The 25,213-nt window shown below is 40.6% G+C and overlaps 2 protein-coding genes across 3 annotated transcripts; both read right to left on the reverse strand.

Moving 5' to 3' along the window:
- Nucleotides 1-409: 409 nt before the first annotated feature.
- Nucleotides 410-4,299, reverse strand: cdca7a (cell division cycle associated 7a). The gene is made up of 10 exons (XM_068572599.1): nt 4,171-4,299; nt 3,450-3,584; nt 3,224-3,346; nt 2,940-3,140; nt 2,738-2,815; nt 2,461-2,652; nt 2,220-2,348; nt 1,982-2,131; nt 1,754-1,890; nt 410-1,663 (listed from the first exon to the last, which is right to left on the reverse strand). The coding sequence occupies exons 1-10, from the start codon at nt 4,189-4,191 to the stop codon at nt 1,630-1,632; spliced, it is 1,200 nt and encodes a 399-aa protein (XP_068428700.1). The 5' UTR covers nt 4,192-4,299; the 3' UTR covers nt 410-1,629.
- Nucleotides 4,300-5,472: 1,173 nt separating this feature from the next.
- map3k20a (mitogen-activated protein kinase kinase kinase 20a) lies at nt 5,473-24,305 on the reverse strand. 2 transcript variants are annotated; one of them, XM_068571978.1, is made up of 19 exons: nt 24,147-24,305; nt 23,163-23,250; nt 19,825-19,926; nt 18,490-18,555; nt 18,371-18,399; nt 17,767-17,904; nt 16,349-16,435; nt 16,067-16,141; nt 15,864-15,970; nt 13,497-13,632; nt 10,093-10,137; nt 9,957-9,987; nt 9,717-9,856; nt 9,529-9,591; nt 9,350-9,439; nt 7,276-7,392; nt 7,025-7,099; nt 6,707-6,857; nt 5,473-6,564 (listed from the first exon to the last, which is right to left on the reverse strand). In XM_068571978.1, exons 1-19 carry the CDS (start codon nt 24,303-24,305, stop codon nt 5,843-5,845), a joined length of 2,421 nt encoding a protein of 806 aa, XP_068428079.1. In that variant the 3' UTR covers nt 5,473-5,842. The 2 variants fall into 2 exon arrangements, with proteins under 2 accessions (XP_068428079.1, XP_068428080.1); XM_068571979.1 differs by lacking the exons at nt 5,473-6,564; nt 6,707-6,857; nt 7,025-7,099; ... (4 more) ...; nt 9,957-9,987; nt 10,093-10,137 and adding an exon at nt 11,215-12,717.
- Between the last annotated feature and the right edge of the window lie 908 nt (nt 24,306-25,213).

Below are 25,213 nucleotides of genomic sequence, written 5' to 3' on the forward strand. Positions count from 1 at the left end.
TAAGAAAGCTTTGTGCATGCTGTTGGTCGAGCTGTTTTCTTGCTTTGTTGACATAGCCCAAAGTGTCCATCTTTCAATGCTGAAACAATTGTATTGATATAAAAATAAGAGATGACTTTGCACTAATAGTGTTGTCGACTAGATGCAAACCTTCACTTGTTCCCAACTACTGACCCGTTAAAGCTTGTGCAGCCAGGATTTTTTGCCCCCTCTTCAGGAATGCAAACTTACGTTAAACACTGGCCGTCTTCGGCTGCTAACAGCAGTGTTAACGTTACTAAATGTCCAGCCTTCTCGTGCCTTAAGATCTTCCATCATCATGTTCTCCTACATGTTTCAATAACAGTAATTACCGCTGCCACTGTTCTGGATAAAGTGATAGTCAAGTCAAAGAAAACGGATGACATGATTCTGCAGTGATTAACACTTTAATGAAAATGTACAGTTAACCCATTGAGCACAGAGGAAGCATCAGCGTAACAAATATTCCCATCAACAGTTGAGCATCACTCTTCCTGTTGAGAGTACAGAGCTGATAAACAAGCAGCAGAAGGATAACCTCCACCTGCTATTACACTGAAGAAGTAATCTCAGACGTTGATTATTTTTGAAACAGTATCATATAATCAGTGTCCTGGTGCAGGTCAAATGAAGTACATTTCAAAGATGAGCGACACAAAGGTTAATTCCATGTCATTCAGCATAGAGTATCGCACTTCTGAACAGAAAATGCAGGCCATAACTCTATTGCCACTTCAGTGGCACCTTCAACGATTCCCACTTAACAGTGTAAGGTAGAAAATGAGCCAAAGAGACTGGAGCAGAGCGAGAATGTGCTTTAACAGGATAAAATGATTTACAGGTATGAGATTCCCATTAGAGTGTGCTAATTGTTTCCACACCATTAGTGACAGTTATCTAATGAAGGATATTTAACCAGGCGCTGTAGTATATCACACAGTTCTTCTCGGCTTAAAAGTGAGAAGCAGTGGACCCCAGAGTCTATGCCCTTTCCACCTGCACCACCTCAGTGGCATGCAGATCATTGGCCCCTTTTCTGCAGAACATCTCAACTAAAGCAAACATTTTTTTTTTTACATGACTTTCAGCAGATTTACAAAACTTGTAAAAACACAAGGATACACTTGCAACGAAGAGAAAGAAAAGAAGACATGTCCAAGTGGGCAGTGTAACATCTGTACATTTAAAACAATGTAGTAGATCATCTAACAAAGCCTGTATGTTTCTGCAGCCAGTAGGATGATTCATCTACGAGTTCATGCTATGGAAATATATACATCATTTGTCTTAAAACATTTAAGATCCATAGGAATGTTTGGACAACAATCAAGTATGAGACATCTTCCTAAAATAAGATTTGGTCCACCTTAGTTTACGATCAACTCGTCTGAGCTGTTTAAAATCAGGCAGGAAAAGGAAAACAAAGCAACCTATAGGCAGGAGAGAACTGGCTGCATGGCCCTCTGCAGGATGTCAGATAAAATTTCATGAACATGGAACACAATTAGCATTGCGTTATGATGCTTAAAACACCATGAATATTTGAATTGGTACAAATGATTCCAGAGCATGTCAGTCAGCTCCAGGACCCGCTCCTCCCTCCACACTTCACTCGCCTGTCTCTTCCAGTTTCTTCTTCAAGCTGCCGTAAACACAAAATAAGTCTCTGTGTTAAAAACAGACAGACAGGTCGAAATGACCGCACTTCAAATTTTACAAAGGCTCCAGTCACCTTTTCAGGTAGGCGTGCACATTGTCGAACCCGTGATATTTTGCCAGGTATACCAACACTCCTGTGGCACAGCGACCATCTCTGGCCCGACAGAAGCTGCAGTTGCAGATCCCTCTGCATGGCGGGCACTGCCACTCCTAGCATGAACAACGATTAAGAAGTCAGTCAGACCCGCACAACACACCCACGATCACATGTGAACACAATCCAGCACGTTCAGGTACTCACCGGATTCAGCAGAGCGTCACGGACCTCCTCTCCGTAGCGGTTACGAAGACAGGGGCCGCAGAACTGACCCCTTACCCCCACACACTCTGGATTGCGGCAGCTGGTTTTGGTGTCGATTGTTTTCTGGCGGCATTGGTGGCAAGTGGATCCCTAAAATAAAACATTATAAAAACAGTCAGGCAAAGAGCAAATGCAGCCGCTCAGATCTTTCCAGCGTCGCAGTGACTGTGGGACCTACAGTGGAGCGGTTGTAGACCTTCTCCCGCACGTTGTTGCAAATGCTCTGCAGCTCGGCCTCAGTGACGTCATCCACAGGCCGCACAACATGAGGGATTGCCTTTGCACCATTGAAGGAGCGGCGACGGACCTGTGGGTGAAATAAATGCAGTTCATGCCTGTACTGTTCATGAAGAGAATTGGATGCAATGCACAACGGAAGGTGGCGAGACACACACAGACAGGTTTGTGATGAGACTTACCGGCTCAGCAACTTCCTCAAAGTAGCGGCTTTGGCGCACCAGGCTGAAGTCGTCCTCGGGCTCTTCCTCTGGAGTTGGGCTGGGGGGTCCGTCCACCTGAGTGCGGGACCGTGTGTGGGGACGAGACAAACGCTCGCTGTTTCTCCAACGAGCTCCTGGGGTTCCCATTGACCGCCGAGGCGCCTGGCGAGGCTGAAAATGATTCAACGCAACCTATTGATGTAGAGCACTAATAATCTACCATGTCAGTTAAATATTTATTGTCAGGTCAAATTACCGTAGTAGACCCAGACATTGCCATCCGTCCTGGGAAGATTCCGGGTACTTTGTTTAGCTCTGCCATGAGCTTTGCCAGCTAAAATGAAAAAAAATACATAAAACATGAATAAAAGAGTAAAAACGGAGGCTGTTCAGGTCAAATGTCAGTTCATAATATCAGATGCTGGAAGTAATTAATGTGAAATAAATGGTGCAAATACCATTTCTTTGTTCTCCTTAATATTCATGGCTCTCTTGCTCATGAAGTTCTCCTCTCCCTCAGAGTCGGAGTCCTGTACTTCGTTTTGAGGGAGTGGTTCAGATGCAGGCCTCTTCTTGCCCGTCTTCTTGGTGGGGAATGTCATGGCCACCTTCAGGACGGTGGCCCTGCGGCCACGGCTCAGAGGTTCAGAGTCTACTTTCTGAAAGAACATACAATTCATGATGAGGGTGAAACTTTCGTCTGAGGAAGTTCTAAAATGTGTTGCCGTTTTAGAAAACGTACCATGGCTTTCATCTGGCTGTTGATCCCGCTCTTCTCAAACGCGCTGCACGCGTCGTCCTCCAATGAAGCCTTGAACATCTTCGGTTTCTCTGGCGTCCTTCTCATCGGTTTGAAGCTGCTCCTCTAAACACAGACGCAATACTTTGTTGCAGATGGTGTTGCAAAGACCCCACACATTCACCAGCATTTCATTAACAGTAGGAAGAGTTAGATATATTGCTGTTACCGTGTTTGCAAAGCCTCCATCAGAGCCAAAGCTATCACAACTATCATCAGAGGAGGAAGACTCCATGTTGACCAGAGGGACGCTGCGGAAGCTCCTCAAACTCATCCTGGTCGGTGGAGGCCGGGCTGCCAGAGTCTGGACATCGTCAACAAGTAACATTAGGAAACAGGGAGGCTTCTGTGTCTTTACAGTTCAGTAAACTTAATCGTCAACATGGCAGCTAAGCATTTGAGCCCAAGCGACTTTGACCTCTGAACAAAGCCACATGTTTAAACTACTCGTTTTGTCCAACCCCTAATTAATTGAAACGTTTCTGTCATAGAAGCTGGATATATCTTAATGTTTTTTGTTTGTTTTTTTAAAAAACGCATCCAGTTCCTTATATATATTTTTTTTCTTCAACACTTTGTTTCAGGTCAAAGTTTAGCACCGTTTTACAGAAAGAATACACCCCTGTTTAAACCTGGTCAAATGTAAGATATTAATATTAACTGGCTCATGTACATTTCAATAAAGTTGAGGTGGATTTTAGTCGTTGTAGATTAATAAACTAACATTTTACAAGTTAACTTAACGTCTTATCTAAACTTATCTGGCCCCTAAAATGGCAGCCCAAGTTAACTCTTACAAAGTAGTCATAACGGGATGTTTAATTATCAAGAACGTAATAAAGTAGTATTGCTAGTAGTGGATCAAATGAACTAAATTAAGCTTTTCTTACCTTGGAGCGGGTGGCTGGCATTTTTCTTTCAATACTAGTGGTACATAAACCGAGACCCAGAAGTAAACCGTGCAGCAGCTGAGGCGAACAATGCGGATCCTGCAGCTGCAGCAGGATCACGCTGTTCGTTTCCCGCGCCACCGGAAGATCCTGAAAGAAGCATAACATGTAGTTTCATACTTTACTGAGTTACAGCCTTTATGGAAAACACGGGAGGTCAAATTTATTAATGATATCCTTAATCAAGATTTTAAAAAAATGTTACGATATTTTTGGGGGTCGATTAAACGTCACTAACGTATTAATTTCTGAGGCGTTTCGGGGGCTCTTCCGGGTGCTTTGCTGTGGCGGGAATTTTTTTATTTTAGAATTTGCATGCAAGGCGGGTAAAATGTTGAGCTCCATCCAACTCTGCAACTACTAAAAAGGCCAAAATTAACCTGCAGAAGACACAAGTCACGTTAGGCAGAACAATGAAGTATATGAAACGTTGATGAGACTTAATGAAATAGGAATATTTTAGTTCCGCTTAATGAGGGTTATGGTTTATAAAGGAACTAAAGGAGTTTATAGTATACCTACATATTGTCAAAGGAAACAGGGAGATATGGGAATTCAATTTAATAAAGCTGAGTAAAAGGGGCTAATAATAAAAGATAGCACTGACTGGCAACAGAACTGAGATAAGACAAAAAGTGGGTGACATAAACAGCAGGAAGTGATATGAATGATTGAAGCATGAACATAACAAGACTGGGAAGTGCACCAGACCTAACAGAACTTTGCACATCTGAATTTATGAAATTTGCCCTTTACTTTATAATATGTATATATTATCATACATATGTTAATTAATATACTTTTAGTATATTATATACTGTACTATATATTTATTATATTTAAAACAGACAAACACCAAGTCTCATCATTTAATCCTATTATGTTTTAGTCTGGTGTTTATATACACTGCTGACTGTGTTGTTACTAATCATATCCCACCATTGTTGCATTTGCCTTGTAATTATGTCTTTAATGCTCTTATTTCTATTTTTGTCTTCTTACTTTATAAACCTCTTATTATTATTTTCTTTCTTTATTGATCTGGATTTTTTTCTGTCTTTGTGCTGCTGCAACAACCAAATTTTCCCATTGGTTATCAATAAAGGCGTATCTTATATTATTGGATGTGACCATTGTCAAGCAATGGAATCGAAAAACCAAGTTATATTTCTGCACCAAATAAAAACACAAAAGAGACAAAAAAGTATGGATTTGGACAAATGAACATTTTCTCTTGGGTAAAGGTGTCATAAAAGTTTATTTACTTACTTATAATAAATAATTATTTTAAAAACTGTCATGCTTCCATGCAACTGGTTGTTGCCATCTGCTTTTTAATGTAAGGAAGAAAATGAAAAACAAGAACTGAATTGTCCATTTAAAAAATAGTAAAACAGCATTGATAATATGAAAGGAGCCATTCTTTTTTTTTTTTTCTTTTTTTTTTTACAATAAAAGCTTATGTTCATACATATATACACCCAATCATATGTGTCAGTGTGATTCTTATACAATAAGCAATTTATTTTCAACATGTAATCAGACATAATTCATATAAAACCTTTTCAGAGCATTACATGTCAGGAAGCTGTCACTTCATGTGTCGCCCACATTAAGTTCTTTCACCAGCACCACGCCCTCCCCTTCCCCCTCTCCTCTGTCGACCTCTGACTTGTTTATTGTCCTGACGTGGTAATCTTTTCTGTCGCTCCACCTTGATCCACCCTCCATCGCTGGCTTTGGTCCCCTCTTTTGCCTCACTAGGGCTTTCTTTCACAGACAATATACCTGGTATCGAAGAGGGGCGGTTCTGTGGCGTGACACTGTAACTGTTAGACCGTGGCCTCCCTGGCTGTCGCAAGGTTTTGCTGGTTTTATTATGAACATAGTTACCTCTAGAATTGGCCCATGCATACCCCCTACCCTGCTCCCTTTCCACAGTTAATGTGTTGCCAAAGTAGCGGTTCCTGCGGTGGTCGTGCACTGCTCCTGCGCTGAGTGGGCGCTCTCGTTCCCTCTCTGAGGCGCTCTCTGACGTAGTGCTGGAAGGGCTGCTGCCCTTTGACCCAAGATAGAGCGAGGAGAGTTTGGTTGACAGGCTGGTAGTTGGCGAGGAGCTGCGAGAGTCAATCCAACTAGATGCATGGGCGCGGTTTGGAGAGCGACGCACAGCTGCAGCATAAGAAAACCCCTGGCTTTCATGTGCAGACAGGAACTGTGGCAGAGTGCGAGCGTCAGAGCTAGTGAAGGCAGTCTGAGCAGCGGCCGCCTGCAGGGACTTCTGAGTCTTCAACTGCCTCTGCCTTACGTTGTACATCCATATGGTATCAATATCTAAACAGGGGAACAAGATATGCATTGATATATATTTGTGATATCTTCAAAGGAGGAAATTTAAAACTTTGTATTCGTTCAGCAGTGAAAACTGTTGCTTTGGCACTCTTTAGTTCAATACAGTAATGAATCAAACAATTACCAGAGTAAGACTTCTCCATAGGGCTCGAGTTGATCTTAGCTGGTGTTGTTTCGATGACCAGCTCCACAGTCTTGATCTCGTCTTGTCTCCCAATGTGACTCCACGTCACCTGACAGCTGTGTCTGGTCGACTTTGGTGACTTGACGTCATTCTGAAGTCAAAATAGAAGGAGAATGCTGCATATAATATCATATGTTTAGTGTCAACATATGTATACTTGATGCTCTGGGTTCTGTGATTGCATTTGCTGCATTTTCAAACTCATATTTTTCAAATGGCTGACAGTGCATTTGCTTTGTTTTGTTAAGTGCCTCTCACCTCATAGTTGACGGTGTAGTCGATCGTTTGGTTCTGTTGTATTCCAACAATCCATTTGTCCATCACAAAAGGTGGCTGCGTTGCAATGATTTTAGTTAGTGAAAAAATCTGACTCACTCCCTGACAATACAAGAATCTTAGAGGTAAATTGCAACCAGTTAAGTCAGAAACAAAGAAAGCATTTAGCATTGATTAATACATTAGTGTAAAGTCATTTGTAACAAGTTCAGCAAATGTGTGTTTGACGACACCTTAGTCATCCGCAGGATTTCTACATCTTGTCGGTTGACATTAAAGATGACATCTTTGATGTAGGTTACTGCAATGTCATCTCCATCAAGTTCCAGGTACATCTTCCATTTGCAGTCCTTGAAAGAAAAACATATAGATTCAACATATAAAACGTTTTTTTTTGTAACACTAATATCACTGTTACTGTACTAGAGCCATAACATTTGATTAAAAAAAACGATAATGGTGAGATAATGTCCATCTGGTCTGGTGCACTCAGAAACAACACCTGATTGTATGGAAAAGTTTCTATTTGCACTATTCTGTATGAAGAACTTGATAACTCTTGTATATGAACCAACAGCACAACCTAGAGGTAGTTTGATGGTAGTGGCCAAAGAGCCACTTACCGTGGGGAAGAACAGAAATCGCATGTATTAAAAAACGGGAAATTGTACCTAATGATACGATGTAATGTATGATTTTGAATCACCCTATTTAGAGAATGATCTTAGTCAAAATTAATACCAATGCCTTAACAGTGTAGTGAAAATTGTCACATTTTATAAAATACTATAAGAGAAGTAAATGACGTCAGTCGCAGATATTTGTATGTAGACATTGTAAATTGCCTGTCAAACACTAAATGTTATTATTCTTGGTGGGCTCCAGGATTAATTTCTTGGAGCAGAATTGGGTCGATTTTAAGTGATAAGGGTGACGGTTTTTCCTCATGACTTGCTGCAGGCGGCACACATCAAATCCTCACTAGGAGGCACAAATCTGAACAATTCCCCAGACCTCTACTCCTGCATACTGAATGCTGACGAAGCAGTAATGATTCTGCCGATCCCCTAAAGCCGACCACGAAGCCACAGGTCACCGCTTAACCACACAGGGTTCATGGCACAGGCCAATCCATTGTGTTGTGATCACAGAGAAAGACATCAGAGGAGTGGCACTAACACACTCGTCTGAGGAGCCTTCGCCCTCTCCTGCATCGTCCCCAGGGGCTGGAAACGGCTCAAAGGGGAAGCTTCAGCAAGCCTCTGGCTCAGAAACACACCAGTGGCATCGTGCTGGCCTGTTGTCGGCACTGGACGGTCGCACCGGGGCTTCCAGGTCCATGCGAGTCTAATCACTCCAGCAGAAACAATGTCTGGTAATGATGCCTAGGACCCGAGTGCGTCTAATGACAACTCATACATAATTCAGCACCTTTCACTTGGCTGCACGGTGATATCCTCATTAGTAGGGGACCCTCAGTGGCTGTCAGATGGTGGCCGCACAATCGCAGGCCCTCATTTTGTCTTTGAGAAGTGCAGCTGCTTCCATGACATCGCCAGCAAAGAGGGGCGAAGAAAAAAAATGCAGTGCGGGTTTGTTTTATTTAGTGCAAAAATCCTTCCAGTTTGTAAAAACAAGGCTGACACGGAACCTGACACCAGGCAGGGGAAAATAATTAGCTCTCATTTTCTCAGCCTCCTGTTTCCTTCTCCCTGCTGTGTTTTCTACCCACTAAACCACCACATGTCAGAAGAAATGGGAGGCAATTAGCAGGCTCGTTTCAGCCCTGCCGAACACACTGAAAGAGGACTATTTATGATGGGACAATGAACAGCTGAAAGATTAAATAACGTTTGCCTTTTAAAAAGAAAATGACTTCTGGTAAATGGGCTATTTTTGATTAAATTCAAACAGCAAGTGAAGAGCCATCCTTTCTCCACAGTTTGAGACCCTAACAAAGGGCTGTGAGCTAGTCGAGGTGGATGTGGTACATGGCTGAGAATTAAATGTTTATTCGTCTGGTTTTATGCATGTCTAGTGATGCCTTCAATGGTCAGTAAAACAGCCATCACCATGAATCCTCAGAACAAACAGCCTCAGTACGAGGAAGCTGATTCAGTCACGGCAAACACAATGTTCTGTACATCTTTTTTACAAAGGAACATGTTGGTGGAGTCAGTGTGTGTGTGTGTGTGTGTGTGTGTGTGTGTGTGTGTGTGTGTGTGTGTGTGTGTTGTGTGTGTGTGTGTGTGTGTGTGTGTGTGTGTGAGTGAGTGAGTGTGTGTATGTGCCTAACTATAAACTTACAGATTTCCCTGTTGCTGGTTTCCAGTGGTACCCAAACACCAGCTCCAGATTTATAAGTTTACTCATCTCAACCTCCTTTCCCAGCTCATCCTGGGTAAAAAAAAAGAGTAGTTTATCTACTACATATAAAGACAACCACAAAAAAACTCTTCCTAAAGAAAAAGAAGAGACATTCATACCTTCAACAGAGGCGGGAAGTGGACCAAACCGAGGTAATCGTTGGTTAGCTTTTCAATTTCCGCCTGCCAAAGACAAAAAGTGAGATTCACTGTAATTCCAATATAAATAATCATAAATCTCATCCTGTAAATGACGAATAAATTAAAAGAAATAAGACAGGTGTGATTAATGGTTAACTGTGCCTTGCCTTAAGGTGCATGGCGTGACCTTTGGACTTGACCCCCATGTCCTTCATGTCGTTTTCTGTGAGCAACAGCAACCTCTTTCCAGTGATGTGATTTTCTTTAAACAGGTCAGCATACAACTGCATGCCAAATATACCCTCCTCTGAGATAGAAAAGGACACGCCCAGATTTTAAACAACAGATTACAAATAAAGAGTCTGAAGATGCCAAAGTTGGACTAAAGATAAACTACATGTACAAACCTGCGCCAAATATTTGCTGCATCCAGAAATACTGAAAGAATAAAATGGTAATACAATATTTTTAATAGCAATGGTTTGTGGAAATCGAAAGTTATATGTAATATGTTTGCTGGGAGGTAAATGCAATAATACTGACCACATGCTCTTCTGTCCATGTATAGATGTCAAAGTGGGGCAGCAACTGCATGAAAACAAAAGACAAACAGACGTCACAGCAATAGAATATGGACTGATGCAGACAGTATAACATGTGTATTCATGACAGACAGATTTGAAATAAAAATCACCAGACTTAAGTAAATGTTATTAAAATGGAAAATAGCCGTGTTTTCCATGTCTCTGAAGCCATTACTTTTCCGGTTATTGTGCTGTGGGATGAAGACGACTTGCCTCTAATGGTCTATATCAAACCGAAATGTCCATCTGACTGATCTAACGTGATCTGTTTGAATGATAAATCATTTATTGCTCATTAAATGTAATCAGGCAGAAACTTGCCAGCCAAAATAAAGATTTCATCATTGTGATCATGAGATGGTGTGTAATGACAGAAATAATGCAATGGGAAATTGGAGGAAAGATGACTAAATGAATGAGTAATCCCCCATTCACTGTCTTCTTCCCACGACATCTGATAACAGTTCAGATTATGAGCTGAATGCCGGTCTCAATAGACAGTCGCTGCCATACATTTCAGTGCAGCCCGCCGCCTCATAAAGACACTCAGCACTGCAGCGTTTTCCGCCTCCTCCAGTGCTGCGGTTCGGAAGTAAACAGATTCAGAAACACTCTGCCGCTGCCAAAGTCTCATTGGAGTGACTTAACATCATTTTTCAAGCAGCATATTGTGTTTCACAAATGTGCTGCCATGATTCTTTCTCTAAGCACTTTTTCAAATTTAAAATGAGGAGCACAGTTTTTGTGTTTATGACATGAGTGTTGAATCTGCTGGCGGGGGGAAAAAAGACTTTGGTTTAGTTCACACAATTCTGCCCCCATGTGGACTAAGAGGATGATGAGCAACCAGACCATGAACACTGGGAGTTACAAAGTGGCATGAAGTTAATATCACAAGAAACAGCTCAACATGGATGCCCAGTGAAGCAATATATTTTACAATCTTATTAAAAATGGTATCAGTCACGCTCTGTTCTGTCTCCTATCATAAAGGGTTTGATCATAATAGAAGTAATACAACATCATTCTCATGAAACAGATCAGCAGAGAGTTGAAAGAAACTCATTTATTGACAGAACAGTGAAGAATGCAGGAAAAAAGTCACATCAAGAAGCTGCTGGTTGTATGATTTTAGTGAAAGCTCGAGGAGATTACTAACAAGTGTGGAGGCTGAATATTTCTGAAATGTCTGGTTTTCACACAGGGAAATGTAAACGTTGGTGAGAGTCTGTGTTAATTGTGATGTCTAGTCTAGTGTCTGTAGGGCTTGAAGGCAGAAGAGGAAGAGCGATGCTTGAATATGAGCTCAGGGCAGGATGCTAACAAGCAACAACACAGGAATGCAGAGGATTACATCCTCACGAGACTGACTGATGATAACAAGTGAATGGGACAATTTAATGTGCTATGCTCAAGGAAGCATGTCCTTCCCCCGGATGAAGCCTAATACCTACTTGAACACTAATGCTAATACGATTGCCTCTACTCTAAAGTGCAGGTATTGAGGCAAATATTCAGTTATACCGTATAGTGTGATTCTGTATGTAAAATGTATCTACGGAAGGAAATTATTCTATTAAATCTACGTTTGGGCAAATCTGTGACTTCTGAATTCAGGTCTTTTAGCACAGAAAGTGTGTTATTTATAATCACTGATTTCCGTATGTTTGTAAATCTTGTAAGGCCTAAACAAGAAGCCTGTCTTGAAAAGTAAAATGTGAAATGAGCACTGAAGTTGACACGTGCAGCCACGTCCTTCTCCTGCTGTTTTGAACCCGGGTCAGACGGAGGAAAAAACATGTACTTTCTCATCCTGGTAAGAGACTGCATCTCAACAACTGCACTCCAACACATCCAGAACAAATTGGCCAATCTTAATGTCAGCAAAATGTCACTTCATCATAAAAGCCTGGGCCGCTCTAAGCAACTGGCTCATGTGGCTTTTTCTTCACAGCATGGCACTATACATCCTGTGCATTAGACATACGGCACATTACATCCATATTATACATAGGTGGAGGGCTCCAAATATATTCTGCCATATATTTCTGTGCTACATTGATTGATTTCTGAATACAACTTCAACAAAGCAAAAGAAATATTCAGCCGATATATGTTTTCTGGCTTTTATCACAATTATTGAAATTATCAAAATGATCATGACTTCACAGGTAAATCATTATGAAATATTGCTCCCACAAAACCAATAATGCATCAGGTGAGATTACAGTATTTGTCAGATGCAGCTGTGGAAACGCAAAGCGTCGGAGCTTCATTCACTGTCGTCAGACCGAGTGAAGCATCCCCTTCCCAGAGTCATGTTGATTTTGTGTCCTTCTCTGACACAGCTCGACACGGAGGAGTTCTGCCTGGCCTGCATGTTGACTTGCATGCCAGAATGCAGGATAGGTCGGCCAAAGTCCAAGGAAAACATGTCGTCAAAGCCCTTCATCATGGATTGCAGATTCACCTCCTCGTTACCGGAGGTTGTGATCTGACATGACATCTGTGAACTGTTTGATTCCTCCGTCTTAGACTGATAGAACGACTTGGCGCTTATCTTTTTAGCCACAGGCAAGAGGAGCTGAGAGGCCGACACGGGTAGAGAAAGGAGGGACACAGGGGTGAAAGAAAAGAAGAGAGGATAGAAAAGAAAAAAAAGAAGAAGTAATCAGTTTTCAAAACACAACAAAAGTGTAAACAAGAAAAGTGGACAATCGTAACCCCGACCCAAGATGAAAACGAGATGGTAAAAGAAAGTTAGCGGAACAACCGAAAAAGGGGCGGACAGGAAAAGATAGGAAACACAGGAAGAGATGTCAGTGATCCAAAGGTGTTCAAGTTATCTATTGTGGACACGGCTATTGCATTCTGTCACACACGATTTTGAGAGAGCAACCACGTTTTGTTGACAGAAACACAAAGTGCAAACAAGAAAAAAACGCAACGCAATCTGTTTTATCTTTTGCATGCAAATCCTACAATGCAGGGAAACAAACAGCACTGCAGTTCTGCAACGCTCACAATTCAATAGCAATTCTGGTAAGAAATGCAGCATTCACTCTGTGCATCATGATGCAAATGCACTTGTCGGGCAACCATGCACTACACTTTACATAAATGAAGTACTGCTAATAATACACACTGCCCATGATGTACCTCATTTCACTGCTTTCCCATTTTCATGTCACCCCAGAGGAAAATCAGAGGGATTCTGTCGCTATCACAATGTGATTGAGGAAACTAGCGTGTGAACAGCAGTGTCAACGTGAGGTGCTGCTGCTGTGGCCACTTGACAGCTGGTGGCGGCTGTCCTGCGGGTGCCGGTGGACCAAGGTGGAGAGGACATAATGAGGAACTCACCGGGCTGTTGGACTGTTCAATGAGTTTGTGCTCCCACATCTTTAGGCGGCGTTCTCGCTCCTTCAGCTCCTGCTCTTTGGTACTGAGATCTCTCTCCAGCTTCTTAAGTCTCTCAAGCGTAGCTTCAATCTCACACCTGCAGTGAACAGTAACAGAACAATGTCAACACTTCACCAAATATCTCCACATTGAATATTGGAATAAAACAAATGTTAAAGACTGGCATGATTTTATGTTGTTGTTTTTTGTCAGGACTAAATAGTGAATTTGTTATTGACTATTTTTAGCTGTGGATTAATAAAGAATTGACGCCATAGAGATTTTTTGATCAGCAAGCTATGTTACATGTGGGATTGTAAACTACAGTGCTTCTCTTCATTGAAATGAAGGAATGTGTAATCCAGTGCAATGCTTTGGCTAATAATCCAGTGCAATGCTGTGGCTCATTGACAACTCTCAACCCCTAAAACTTCAGGTAATTATACATAATTAATTAGCCTTGAGGTTAAGTGACAAATTATATGTGTAAAGCTTCATGTTTTTATTGATGCATTATTCTATTGTATATGAAAAAATGTATATATTTGGCATCTTTGCAATCCTTTGGAAGGATTTCCACTCAAATTTGAAATTAAGTTATATAGGCACATTGTAGGCAGTTGCATTTAATGAGTGACTCACAGTAACAGTGTGGTGGGTTAAGGAGCTCTTAACTTAAAAGTTGGTACTTTTATTGGATTTGTTGACAAAAAGAACATATTAAATATCACCAGCCTTATCCTTTAAACAACAAAGTGTGAAAAACACATAAATGAATACCAGTACCATGGCAATAATCAGTGGCACATACTAAAACAGAATAAAGTAAAACTGTAAGAAAATAAAAATAAAAAAAAACCACCAGTGATGCCCTGTAGTCAGAATGTGATTAATCTGTGTCTAAAGTGTTGAATGCCAAAGATGGGACAAGGTCTCATGTGGGGGAAGTTTGTCTTGCCCAGCAGGTGGGGCTGCACAGTGTGTCATGGAAATCCACGCTGAGCTCCAGCCCAACAAAAACGTGGTTCTCACACTCTCACTCTGTTCATAAACAAATGTAACAGGAAAGCCCATCCTTACTCCTCCCAGTCCTCCAGCTCCTCCACCCCAACGCTTCCCACTTCAAACAATTTCCGCTCTCGCTCAACTTCCCAAATGATTTGTTCTTGCCTACCACTTTCCTGGCATTTCACTTCGCCCTGTACGCTGCAGAATGTCCAGTCCAGACAGCAATGACTGTTTAGTTGCACTTTACTTAACTAATATGACACAAAATTAAAGTTCTAATTTTAGATGTCATAAAACATAGCAATTGTTGAATTAAATCAGCTGCTTCTGACCATTACACTCTCTGTGTTCAACATTTAATGTTTGTCTGTACAAACAATGCAATATGATGTATAATACAATATAAGGCAGCAAAGTGGATCTGACCTGAAACAAAGAGTGGCAGGTGAAAGTAGGGACTCTCCCTTTTAATCGAAAGGTGTTTTCCTTGACTATAAGAGCAGTTAAATAATGCTTACAGGCTGAACTTGGATGCTGAACATCAGCATGTTTTATTATCATGAACATATTAGCATGCTGATAGTATTTAGCTCAAAGCACCGCTGTGTGCATAAGTACAGCCTCACAGTGCTGCTATCAGGCAGTAGACTCTTAATCTTGTTATATCGTACATACAAAAATATGGCCAACATAACATCTTGCTGCCCTATCTGGTGAAGCTACCTCCAGCTCTGATGACCCACAAGCCAGCGAAGCTCATAGTATCAAATCTCTTGAGCTACAATAAATGCATCTTTCTGTGTCTTTCTCAGTTTCTGTTTTTCAGCAGCAAGTTTCACTCCAACCTGCTGCACCTGCAGATGGCTGCCTGGACATGATGCCACCAGCACAACTTCTGAGGAAAAACCTCTGAGCACAGACAAGCCCCGCAGAGAGGCAGACAGAGAATAAAGTAACAGCTGAGACTCAGGCTGTGCTGAACATCACCAAACCTCCAGCTGCTCATACAACCCAATTAAACACTTCTACTTGAAAAAGATGGTGATTATTTTTAGGGCCTTATGGGTAAAGAGAGGAAGTATATCCAGATGGATGATTCTGTGGAGGTTTTCATGCCTTTATGTAGCTATCAGTGTAATTATTAAAGATCTATATGCACGATCTCAAGTCCTTTTTTGTATTTCACGGCCCCCATCAGCTACATTTCCACATCACTCTTTGAAAACAGTTGCACATTTCCTTAGGCTGAGGCAGTATATTGGTGAAAAAGAGAGTTATAAATACATTTACTGGGCCTGGGAGAATGGCTGATCACATTACCTCCATTCAGCCTTGTTGTGAAGGAAAGAGTTGCACTGTTGAGGAAGTTGGCTGTCATTAGACATGGACTCCAAAGTAGAGAGGATCTGCTTGAACATTGGCCTTTCCTGAATCAACATACAAACATTTGCTTCGTATGATTCAACCGAACGCACACATATGTTGTCAATTTGCATGCTAATGTAACTTAGCGGATCACTCACTTTAGGTTCTGCTGCCCAGCAGTTTCTCATGAGCTCAGCAAAGCTGTCAGGACAGCCACTCGGGATGGTTAGCCTCTGAAACACACACAGTCAAGTGTGGGATGAGCTGAAGGGCTGATGTGCAGTAATTGTTGGACTCATTCACTTTCCTGCTGAGAGTTAACGCTAAGCTAAAGTAGCCATCTGTGAGCAGTGGCTTCAAACGCTGCAGCGGCTTGACGATAATGATTCCCAGGGTTTGAGGATCAATACTGGATACGGTACATACACGTTATCGCATACCTCATTTTTCTCCACCACGAGCCAGGCCACTTGTAAACCTTCCAGACCTTTGAAGGGTATCTCACGAGTGAGCATTTCCCAAAGCACCTGTCACAGAAGTCAAGAACCAAGGTCAGGAAACCAACACAGTTTCGACACAGTCATATTATACGCATAGATGTATGTGTATGCTCTGTGAATGTACACACATCTATGAATCTTCTGTTCTGCCTCACCAGGTTTCACAGAACGAATTATGTATGAATACATCAATATTGCATAAATAATAAATATTATCGAGCAAATGAGTAGCTTTTATCTAGTCCTGTTGTGTATTTATATATAAATAAACATTTAAAACACTTTTCTCTGTTGGAGACCAACTGCAACATACAAAATAGACAAACAAATGATTCTTAGATTTCCAACACCGACTAAAGACTGCCATGACTTCTGAAGTGCAATAACAGCACTCCCTTGATCTTCATGCGTCTCAGGTGGTATTCAGCAGTGTCAGGTATTCAACCTGAGTTGACATCTTTAAAAAAGGAGATCATGAAAAGGTGGAGAGCCATTTTTCAAACACCCAAGGGCTCTACTGTATCCTACATTTCTTCATTTCTGCAGTTGCCAGCTGCCTCTCATTACATGTATGTATTTTGCTATAGAAATCAGCACATCAAAAGTGTGTCAGAGCGGGAAGACTGCATACTTACTGTAAATCTGTAATTATTTTTGCTTTACCTCTGACACAGAACACACTCATTGCAATCATAAACATTGACTGTTTAGCTCATAAAATTCTGCCTCGTGTATATCTGAGGAAACCTCTTTTTTTATTTTATTTTGTATCTGAGATTTATTTTGCATGATAGAGACATTTTGAAACTACGTCCAAAGGTCTTTAGGGAGAAAATTCACAAGAGTTTCAGGAAGAAGAACGACAAATACGATTTCTAGGAGGCTAGAATGGTCAAAATAACTTGAAGGAAAACTGACATTAAATTATGATTTAAAGAAGTAGAGTCCTGAGTCAAACCAACTTAATTCAAAGAAAACGTTGTATTAAGAAGCAGGAAGTAACTTTTTGCCGACTCAAGGCACCAGAATAAACAAAACTCTGAAGCTGAAACCAAGTGGTAACACTTTTGTGCACAGAACATGGGCAAATGTGTACTACCGTTTGATTAAATATGGAGGAAAACTATTTATTATGTCCTCAATAAAAAGTATGTATGATGTTGTAGACCAAAAACACCAGGATATTGCACTTTATCTGGTTGCATTTTGCAGTATGCAAGCCAGCATGCTGTTCCGACTATTCTGACCCACAAGTCTCTGTGCAGTGGATAAATGCGCAAGAGGGTCAAAGTTCAAGGTGCAATGTTATGAGGAAGTTGTCATCGTAATTAAATGCTTACTTAATGTTGGTCACTCACCACACCGTATGAGAACGCGTCACACGTCTCAGACACAGGCAGGCTCTGGATCACCTCTGGAGCCATCCAGGGAAACGTGCCCACCAAGGACATGTGTGTTGTGTGGGTCAGGAACTTGGATGCCCCAAAATCACAGATCTGAAGTGACAAGAAACTAAATTAAGATTATCTGTGTCTGTAATAATCTTTAAGTGTGCATCTGTTAGTGATGCTAGTGTCAGTAAATGCTACAAAGTGTTTATTAGTGACACAAATTCTGTTCTCACCACTGCATTTTGGCCCACAATGCTATCGTCTGATCATAAATCAGATACAAAAGAGGCTTAAAAAATGTTTGGCGTTACTGAATAGTTTTCCATAATATACTACCTCTCCTTCATGAGTTTTATTTAGTCTTTGTTCTACCAAACTACAGTGAAGCACACCAGCAATGCTGGTTCTGTAAATGCTAAGTTAGTCACTGCCCTCTTGTGTCCACATACTGGAGTTAAATAACAAACTGTTATTTAATGCTGATATGCAGACTGTATTTCATTAGAGGATTCTTATTGTGCAGCGAGAGGTCTCTGAGATAAAACTCAACAGAGTCATAATGGAAACCCACCTTGAGAACCTTGTCTGCTGACACAACGACTGCAAAAGAGAGGAAAAAGGCAATACAATTATGTATTCAGTTCAATATTGCTTTGGACACAAACATATTCTAGAAATCAAATCCTTTACCGTTCCTGGACTTCAGGTCTCTGTGGATCACCTTAACAGGGGCCTCTGAATGTAAATAGTGCATTCCTAAAGTGGAAATAAGGTAGAGGCAGGTCACTGGAAGCGTTCTAACTCTGGTGGCTTTTCATCAATCACAGGAGAAAATCATGCTTGTTTCATTCTGTTTAAGATACTGTATGTGTAGAGTAGCAATGACTTTGGAGGAAAATCAAGACTAATGGACTTTATATTTATATTTATATTGGCGTGTAAAAGTACACCCATGGTGCCAGCACACACTTAAGCACACAAACATTGGTTATCAGTGTGCACATAAATCATGACTGGAACAAAGGAGGATATTAGTCAACAAAAAGTATTTTTTCTTGACAGCTTCAAACCAATTGTCTGTTTTAACCTGCTGACAATTTTCTTTTCAGATTTCAGCTAGGTTTTAATGAGATAAATCAGCATAGTGCTGCTGTTTAATGATCTGTTTTAGGTCTTGGTGTCATATATTATGCAATTTTGTGATCCTTACAGAATCTGACTTTAATAGGACTACAAACCCTGCCTTGTCTTTCAAATCACTTTTAAAAACCAACATTATGTAATTTATTTTCTCTGATTTCATTTTGTTTTAAAACATAAATGCTGTTAGTTTAACTGCATATGTTCATGTTGCTAGTATTTGGCTTTCAGTACATTTCATTCTCTTTGTATTTGTACTTTCAGAGATTCTTAAGCTGCAACAGGTGTTGTAGCTTAAGACTCTCTGAAACTCCATCAATCCAGATGTTAATCTCTCCCGCATTGATGACATAGTTTATTTGCACATATCACAGTTTCATTGCAGCTTTCTCTGAAATAGAAAAAAGGTCCTACCAGCCTCCTTCAGTTCTGAAATTATGTTTTACTTTTTATTTTAACTGCTCTCTTGTCAGGTTGTATTTCTTGTTTTGTTCACAACTCAAAGATATTCTGTTTACTGTCACACAGGTGAACAGAAACCAATAAATATTCACATTGTAGGAAGCTGTCAGAGAATTGTTACTTCTTTTCTTCCAAAAATATTCAAACTGATACATCGTAAACCCAACAAACTGATCAACAAACTGATTAATCAATTAATTGTTGCAGCTCCAACATTTTGTAGTAATCGTAGTCGTGTTATCATCACCGACAACCTATTGTTAGTTTGTAAAACCCATGTCAACTGGCAAGCGCTGGCCCTCAATAACTTGCACCTGCAAAAATAAAGGTTTTCAATTAATTGATTAATAAACACATTTATCATTTACTAATATCATCAAATAATCTAATTATCACAATAATTACAATAATTGTCACATTTACCTCTGGCGATCTCTGCAGACCAGGTCATGATCTGCCCCATGTCCATTTCCTCACTCTCGTCACTGGACAGGTAGTCGTACAACGATCCACCGCTCGCATACTCTGTGGATAAATGTGGACGTGTTTAATCGTACACATAAGTGCAGTATGTGAGAGCATTATGTAAAAACCATTGTCAATAGAAATTTCGCCAGAGGACTCCTGGAAGCTGCTGACTGTGTGGTGTTTACAGATTGTTTGTCACTGACCTGTCGCTATATATGAGCTCAATTCATCACAATGCTCGCTTCGAATCCCACATGTTGTCAACTCTCTAAAACACAAATAAAGATACATTCTGCTCTGTTTCCTAAACTCGAGTGTGGCACTTCTTATGAGCTTTGCCAGCCACAGCCTTTTGCTAAATTCCCGTCACAAAACTTTGAAAGACATACAGATATCTGTAGACAAAGACCTGCTGAGGTGCACTGCCTGAATAAAGATAAACAAGCAACATCATACCAGATGAAACAGCAGGACACTTCTGTTTGTGCATAATAACCCACTCGTGTTACAACCCAGTGTAAACATACATAGGCGCCAAGGCAGGAGATTAATCAGCAATCATAAAATAGACCAATTATACTTTTTTATGAGCCTGAATTTTGCATTGCTTATTTTCACATATGCATTGTGGCAAAAGCTGCCTGACAGCAGATGTATAACTACGCTCACCTGACTTCACCTGTGAGTGCAGGTGAAGGCTTGTCTGCTTCTGCACTTTACTTTAATACGTTCATCCACATCCCATCCACATTCTTGCCATAATATGGCTCGCTGAGGCTCTGCTGGAAACTTTCATTTGATGAATAAACATAGTTTTGTGTACAACAACAACAACCTTGTAGTGTATCTCACAGGTAAATGGGCCTTTACCCCAAAACAATAACTAGGTTTATGAGGTTGTTAAATGACAATAAGACAAACAGGCTTCTCGAATAGTTTGTAGATATTGTCTGCAGAAACAGGAAACTGCCCGAGCTGATGCTGTATGTCAACAGACAGAGGACATTTATAACAGAGCGGATGAATGTGGACATGGACATGATGCCAATAAACACGCGTTCCTGTTTCTGCTGTTAATTAGATTGTGCTTTAACAAATAGAGACACCAATAAGCTACTTGACAAGCAAACCTCTCTCTTTCACAGCTGCCAAATAGAGACTGTTGAGGTGCCATGAGTCTTTCGGTTCTGTTCATGTTATTTTTATACAGTTCTACCACACACCGTTATTACATAGAAAGCATGGTTTGCATAACATTTAACTCAAGTGCAGACACTGAGTGCAATATTTCACATGAGAGACTTTTTGCTCACAATAATCACAATCTTCTCCTGAAGGCTATGGAGCTTTGTGATTGTAAGATGGGAAACTCTCTCGAGGCAGCAGTTGCCTAACGTTGTTACAGAGTCATATTCTGCAAGGTGAGGTTTCATAATTCTGTAATGCAAGATTTCAGAAGCGTTTTCTCCCACTCTCTCCGTTCCACAAGAAAAGGACATGAATTGTCATCAGTAAAAATGTTTTCAGCATGGTGCGCTTTGCACTTTAGTCTATACATAAAAAATTCTCTCATAACGTGGTTGCTGGTAGCAGATTTAATAAATAAGAATAAATTAATATCAAAATATGTAACGATTATAACTAATTCAATTAGGACTTATAAACTAATAGATTACAAAATAATGATGGCTTCCAGCTTACACCATTAGCCACCATTAGTTTAACTGACAGAATTTAACAGAAGATTCAAATTTGGACACCACCCAATTATAGGTAAAACTTCAACATTTGATTTTAACCAATTGCATCTTAATTTCGGGGTTGCTATAGAGTTCTACTCAATGTGTACAGGGACCTATGATTTTATATGCACACAAATCAAATGATGAAGTTCTTTCGAAATTAAATATTTATTAGACTGCATAACTAGACTAATAAACAGAAAATAAACAAATAAACAAAATGAATAGAATAATTAAAGAATATGATGTACAGTACAATAACGAAGGACTACAACTAAATGAAAAGGATTACATGTGACCAGGTAGAGTCTGTAACTCTTATCATTGACTTATTATTAAAATCCATTGATTAACATTTTACATTGAATTAAGTTCAAAGGATTTATGCAACGTTCAGCAGCAGAGAGTTTGAGAACACCAGGGAAGATTATGAAGCACCTTTATATTAGTTTTAATGGGCAGAGTTAGATTTAGCTCGATTTGTCTTTCTCTGATATCTTTAGAACCTGGTCGTCCTCGTTCTTGAGGTTCGGCTTGTAACCGTTCTTCCTTGTGTCTTCATCTCTCACAGCAAGAGTCATATCAGACGTCACGGGTTTGCCAATGTGGACAGTTCAGTAACACAAGGCCAGAGAAGAACCAGCAGGGCCACGAGGGACAGATCTGGCACGCAGGATTCAAAGTTATCAATTTGTAGTCTTTCAGAAGCCATTTCCGCTTTGAAGACAAGAGTCAAAGTCCAGAGTCGAAGAGAGAGGGAGAGCTAACATCTCCTTGCTTTATCTTCTCGAGAAAGGAGGTGCAGTTTTATGACGGGAATAGGAAACCACTCCCAACTTAATGACTATCTTGACTATTTAATTTCACCGTATTTCACCAAATGAACGCTAGTTACTTACAGATTTGTTAGAATTTTTCTTTGTTTGAATTCTGTGCTATTTCAGCTGCAAAATTATACAGAATAGTTTGATATGAATCACTGAATAAAACCTGATCAATTAAATTAAATGAATTAATTGTTGGGTCAGAGACACAAAGGACAAGGAGGGTACACACTGTTTATATGGCAGGAAACTACAAGAATTAAAAACAGAATTAGAGTTAGACTCAGCCTTAAAGATTTGAGTGTCCAAACACATACACCTTGTATGTACTCTTATTAAAGCTGATTCTGACTTTGAGAAGACATGGTTTAAATTACAATACAACTTAAATGACATCTCCGCAGGAAAGTGAAAGTGTGTGTTAATGCATTGAGGGGCCCTTGGTATATGAGGTTTATTCTTCTCAGCCCATAACCTAAACACAAAAAAGGGGCACACAACTATTGTATCAATGTGTGCACTTCCCGAACCCTCTGGCATTCACTCATGTTTCTATAGAAACCTCCGCACCATTCAGCGATGAGCAAACTGCAACTGATGCAAACAGATTCTGCTGCTGCGTTTCCGGTCATGATGTAGCCCGGCAGCTCTGGTGAACACTGATTATCATTGAGACATGTTGTACGCTTCCTGACACGTCAACATGAAGGCTTTAAAAAAATCTCACCTGTGACGATTCCATAGTTGGGAGCCTCAACGATCGCGCCATAAAACTGGATGATGTTACGGTGGCTGAGGACGCTGAGGATTTCAGCCTAAACAATAAACATAGGAGAACATAGCTTTTTGTTCATTATATTCACCGTCTTACTTTGGCGTGTTAGCGTTTGGTAAACCAAACACAAAGGAGGCTGATGGGATTGTCAGTATTTCGGCAGGTATTTGTCATCAACCAAAGTACTGGACAAAGTAGAATTTAGATCTGGTGAAGGCGCTGAATAAGAAGTTTAAGAATGTTTTTACCAAAAAATCACAGAGCAATCGATTTAACAGTTGTTGAAACACAAAAAACACAGATGTCAACCTCTTGGTGGCGCTAAAGAAAAAGTCTGAGTTTCACTAAAGTCAGTATTGTGGGACTATGAGTGTTTGTAAAAAAATATAATGGAAATCCAGAAAGATGAAACTATTGCTTCAATGAGCAGAAACTTGACAAAACCAATGTATTTAATTGTAGCCAAACACTATAATTAAATGAACAATTGGTTCAACGTGAAAGGATTATATTATACTTTTCATTGAACAATCATCTTTCCAACACTTGAGTGAAGTTAAATGGATGTCTGTGATCTTTTACAATTAAAAAAAAAAGAAACCATGAATCGCTTTCTGAACATCCTATCACAGGCCAAATATAATACAATTTCCCTGACAAGATTTCAAAGATAGTTCTTTTTTTGTCTGTAAGACAATGAGCCTGAGCTTTCAAAGAGATCTCAGCAACAGTCTCTGCTGTAATTGGGCCAAATACATTCTTTCATTTGGCAATACTGTTTCTTTCCCTGCATATTTCTGAGAATGGGGGTGTATAATGACCATGAGTGATGGGTACCAAAGTAACCACATCCCTCTATATGGGGTAGCAATTAAAAAGAGTATTATACTGACAATTAAAAAGTATATGAAAAGGCCGGGCAATTATGACTCCTACCTCGTTTTCAATCTTGAGCAGTTTCTTCACCGCCACCTCTTTATCCTGGGAGATCCACCTGGCTCGGTACACACTCCCGAAGCTGCCGCCGCCACAGTTCTCGTAGAAGAGGACGTCATTGAACTTGATTTGCACGAAGGACGCGCTTGGAGACGACATCTGATAACGACACTCAGCACCAAGTGGGCTTCTGTGGAGGGGTCACAGCGAAGGAAGGAAGTCTAGTTCACTCAACAGAGTCCTGTGCGGTAAGACAAAAGAGTTCCTGCTGTGTAAAACGCTTCAAAGAATAGCTTCACTCTGAAATACGCAGATTAGATGAGACTCCAACATGACCTGGAAAGGGGCCACTGTGACTGATTTTGCTTGGCGTGACAGCATGATAGGCCTGGTTTTAGCTCTGTCATTCACTGACCGTTCCTTTCTCTGCTCCACACACTCTCCTCATCATCAGTACCAGTAAGCAATGAGCTCAGGGTCCAGACTCTGCTTGTATAATAAGGACGATGGCATGCCTGGTATGCTGTGATCATGCAGCCAAAGTTACACACTATACCAGCACGGACTACGGTGTTCGGTACAAGTAAGGCCACAAGAAAAGCGTGCGAGGATATGGACTGTCTCTGACTGTTTCGAGACAAAAACAAAAAGAGAAAAAGCTCATCTTCTCTCAGGCCAGTGTAAGTGTCAGGGTTAGAAATGTGACGCTACCAAACTGGAGTCCACACAGATTGATTATCACATCCTTTTGTTTGACTGTAAAAGCATAAAAGCATCTTATGAAAGACATAATTCCATCATTACAGGAAATTGTAGTTCTGTTATTGTTCATAGGTTTCCCATTTCAAGCTGAGCAATTATGGCTTTTAAAAGGCTGTTACCTGGGTATTCATTGGGATTGCTATCCATCCCAGCGGGAAATGCCTCCATTGTCACACAGGGGGGCCAATGCTCTCAGCTGATTTACGTGTATGCATGCTATACTTAGCCTCCCAGCAATCTGTTCAGTGGGCCAACCCACAGTATTGTGGTCCACTCAAGAAGCCAGGGTTACTGGGATATGGTAG

This window comes from Clinocottus analis, unplaced genomic scaffold, assembly GCF_023055335.1.
Source record: "Clinocottus analis isolate CAN_PGR_092001 unplaced genomic scaffold, fCliAna1.0.p SCAF_12, whole genome shotgun sequence".
NCBI lineage: Eukaryota > Metazoa > Chordata > Actinopteri > Perciformes > Cottidae > Clinocottus > Clinocottus analis.

Excerpts from the sequence above, each read along its gene's own strand:
- cdca7a (XM_068572599.1), bottom strand. The coding sequence starts at position 4,191 with ATGCCAGCCACCCGCTCCAAG. Across the intron at positions 2,653-2,737 it reads CAATGTCTGGGTCTACTACG|CCTCGCCAGGCGCCTCGGCG; the intron begins GTAATTTGACCT and ends AATCATTTTCAG. Across the intron at positions 1,891-1,981 it reads GTGACGCTCTGCTGAATCCG|GAGTGGCAGTGCCCGCCATG; the intron begins GTGAGTACCTGA and ends TGTTCATGCTAG.
- map3k20a (XM_068571978.1), bottom strand. The coding sequence starts at position 24,305 with ATGTCGTCTCCAAGCGCGTCCTTCGTGCAAATCAAGTTCAATGACGTC. Across the intron at positions 9,857-9,956 it reads GCAGCAAATATTTGGCGCAG|AGGAGGGTATATTTGGCATG; the intron begins GTTTGTACATGT and ends TTTCTATCTCAG. Across the intron at positions 9,592-9,716 it reads GTCACGCCATGCACCTTAAG|GCGGAAATTGAAAAGCTAAC; the intron begins GCAAGGCACAGT and ends TGTCTTTGGCAG.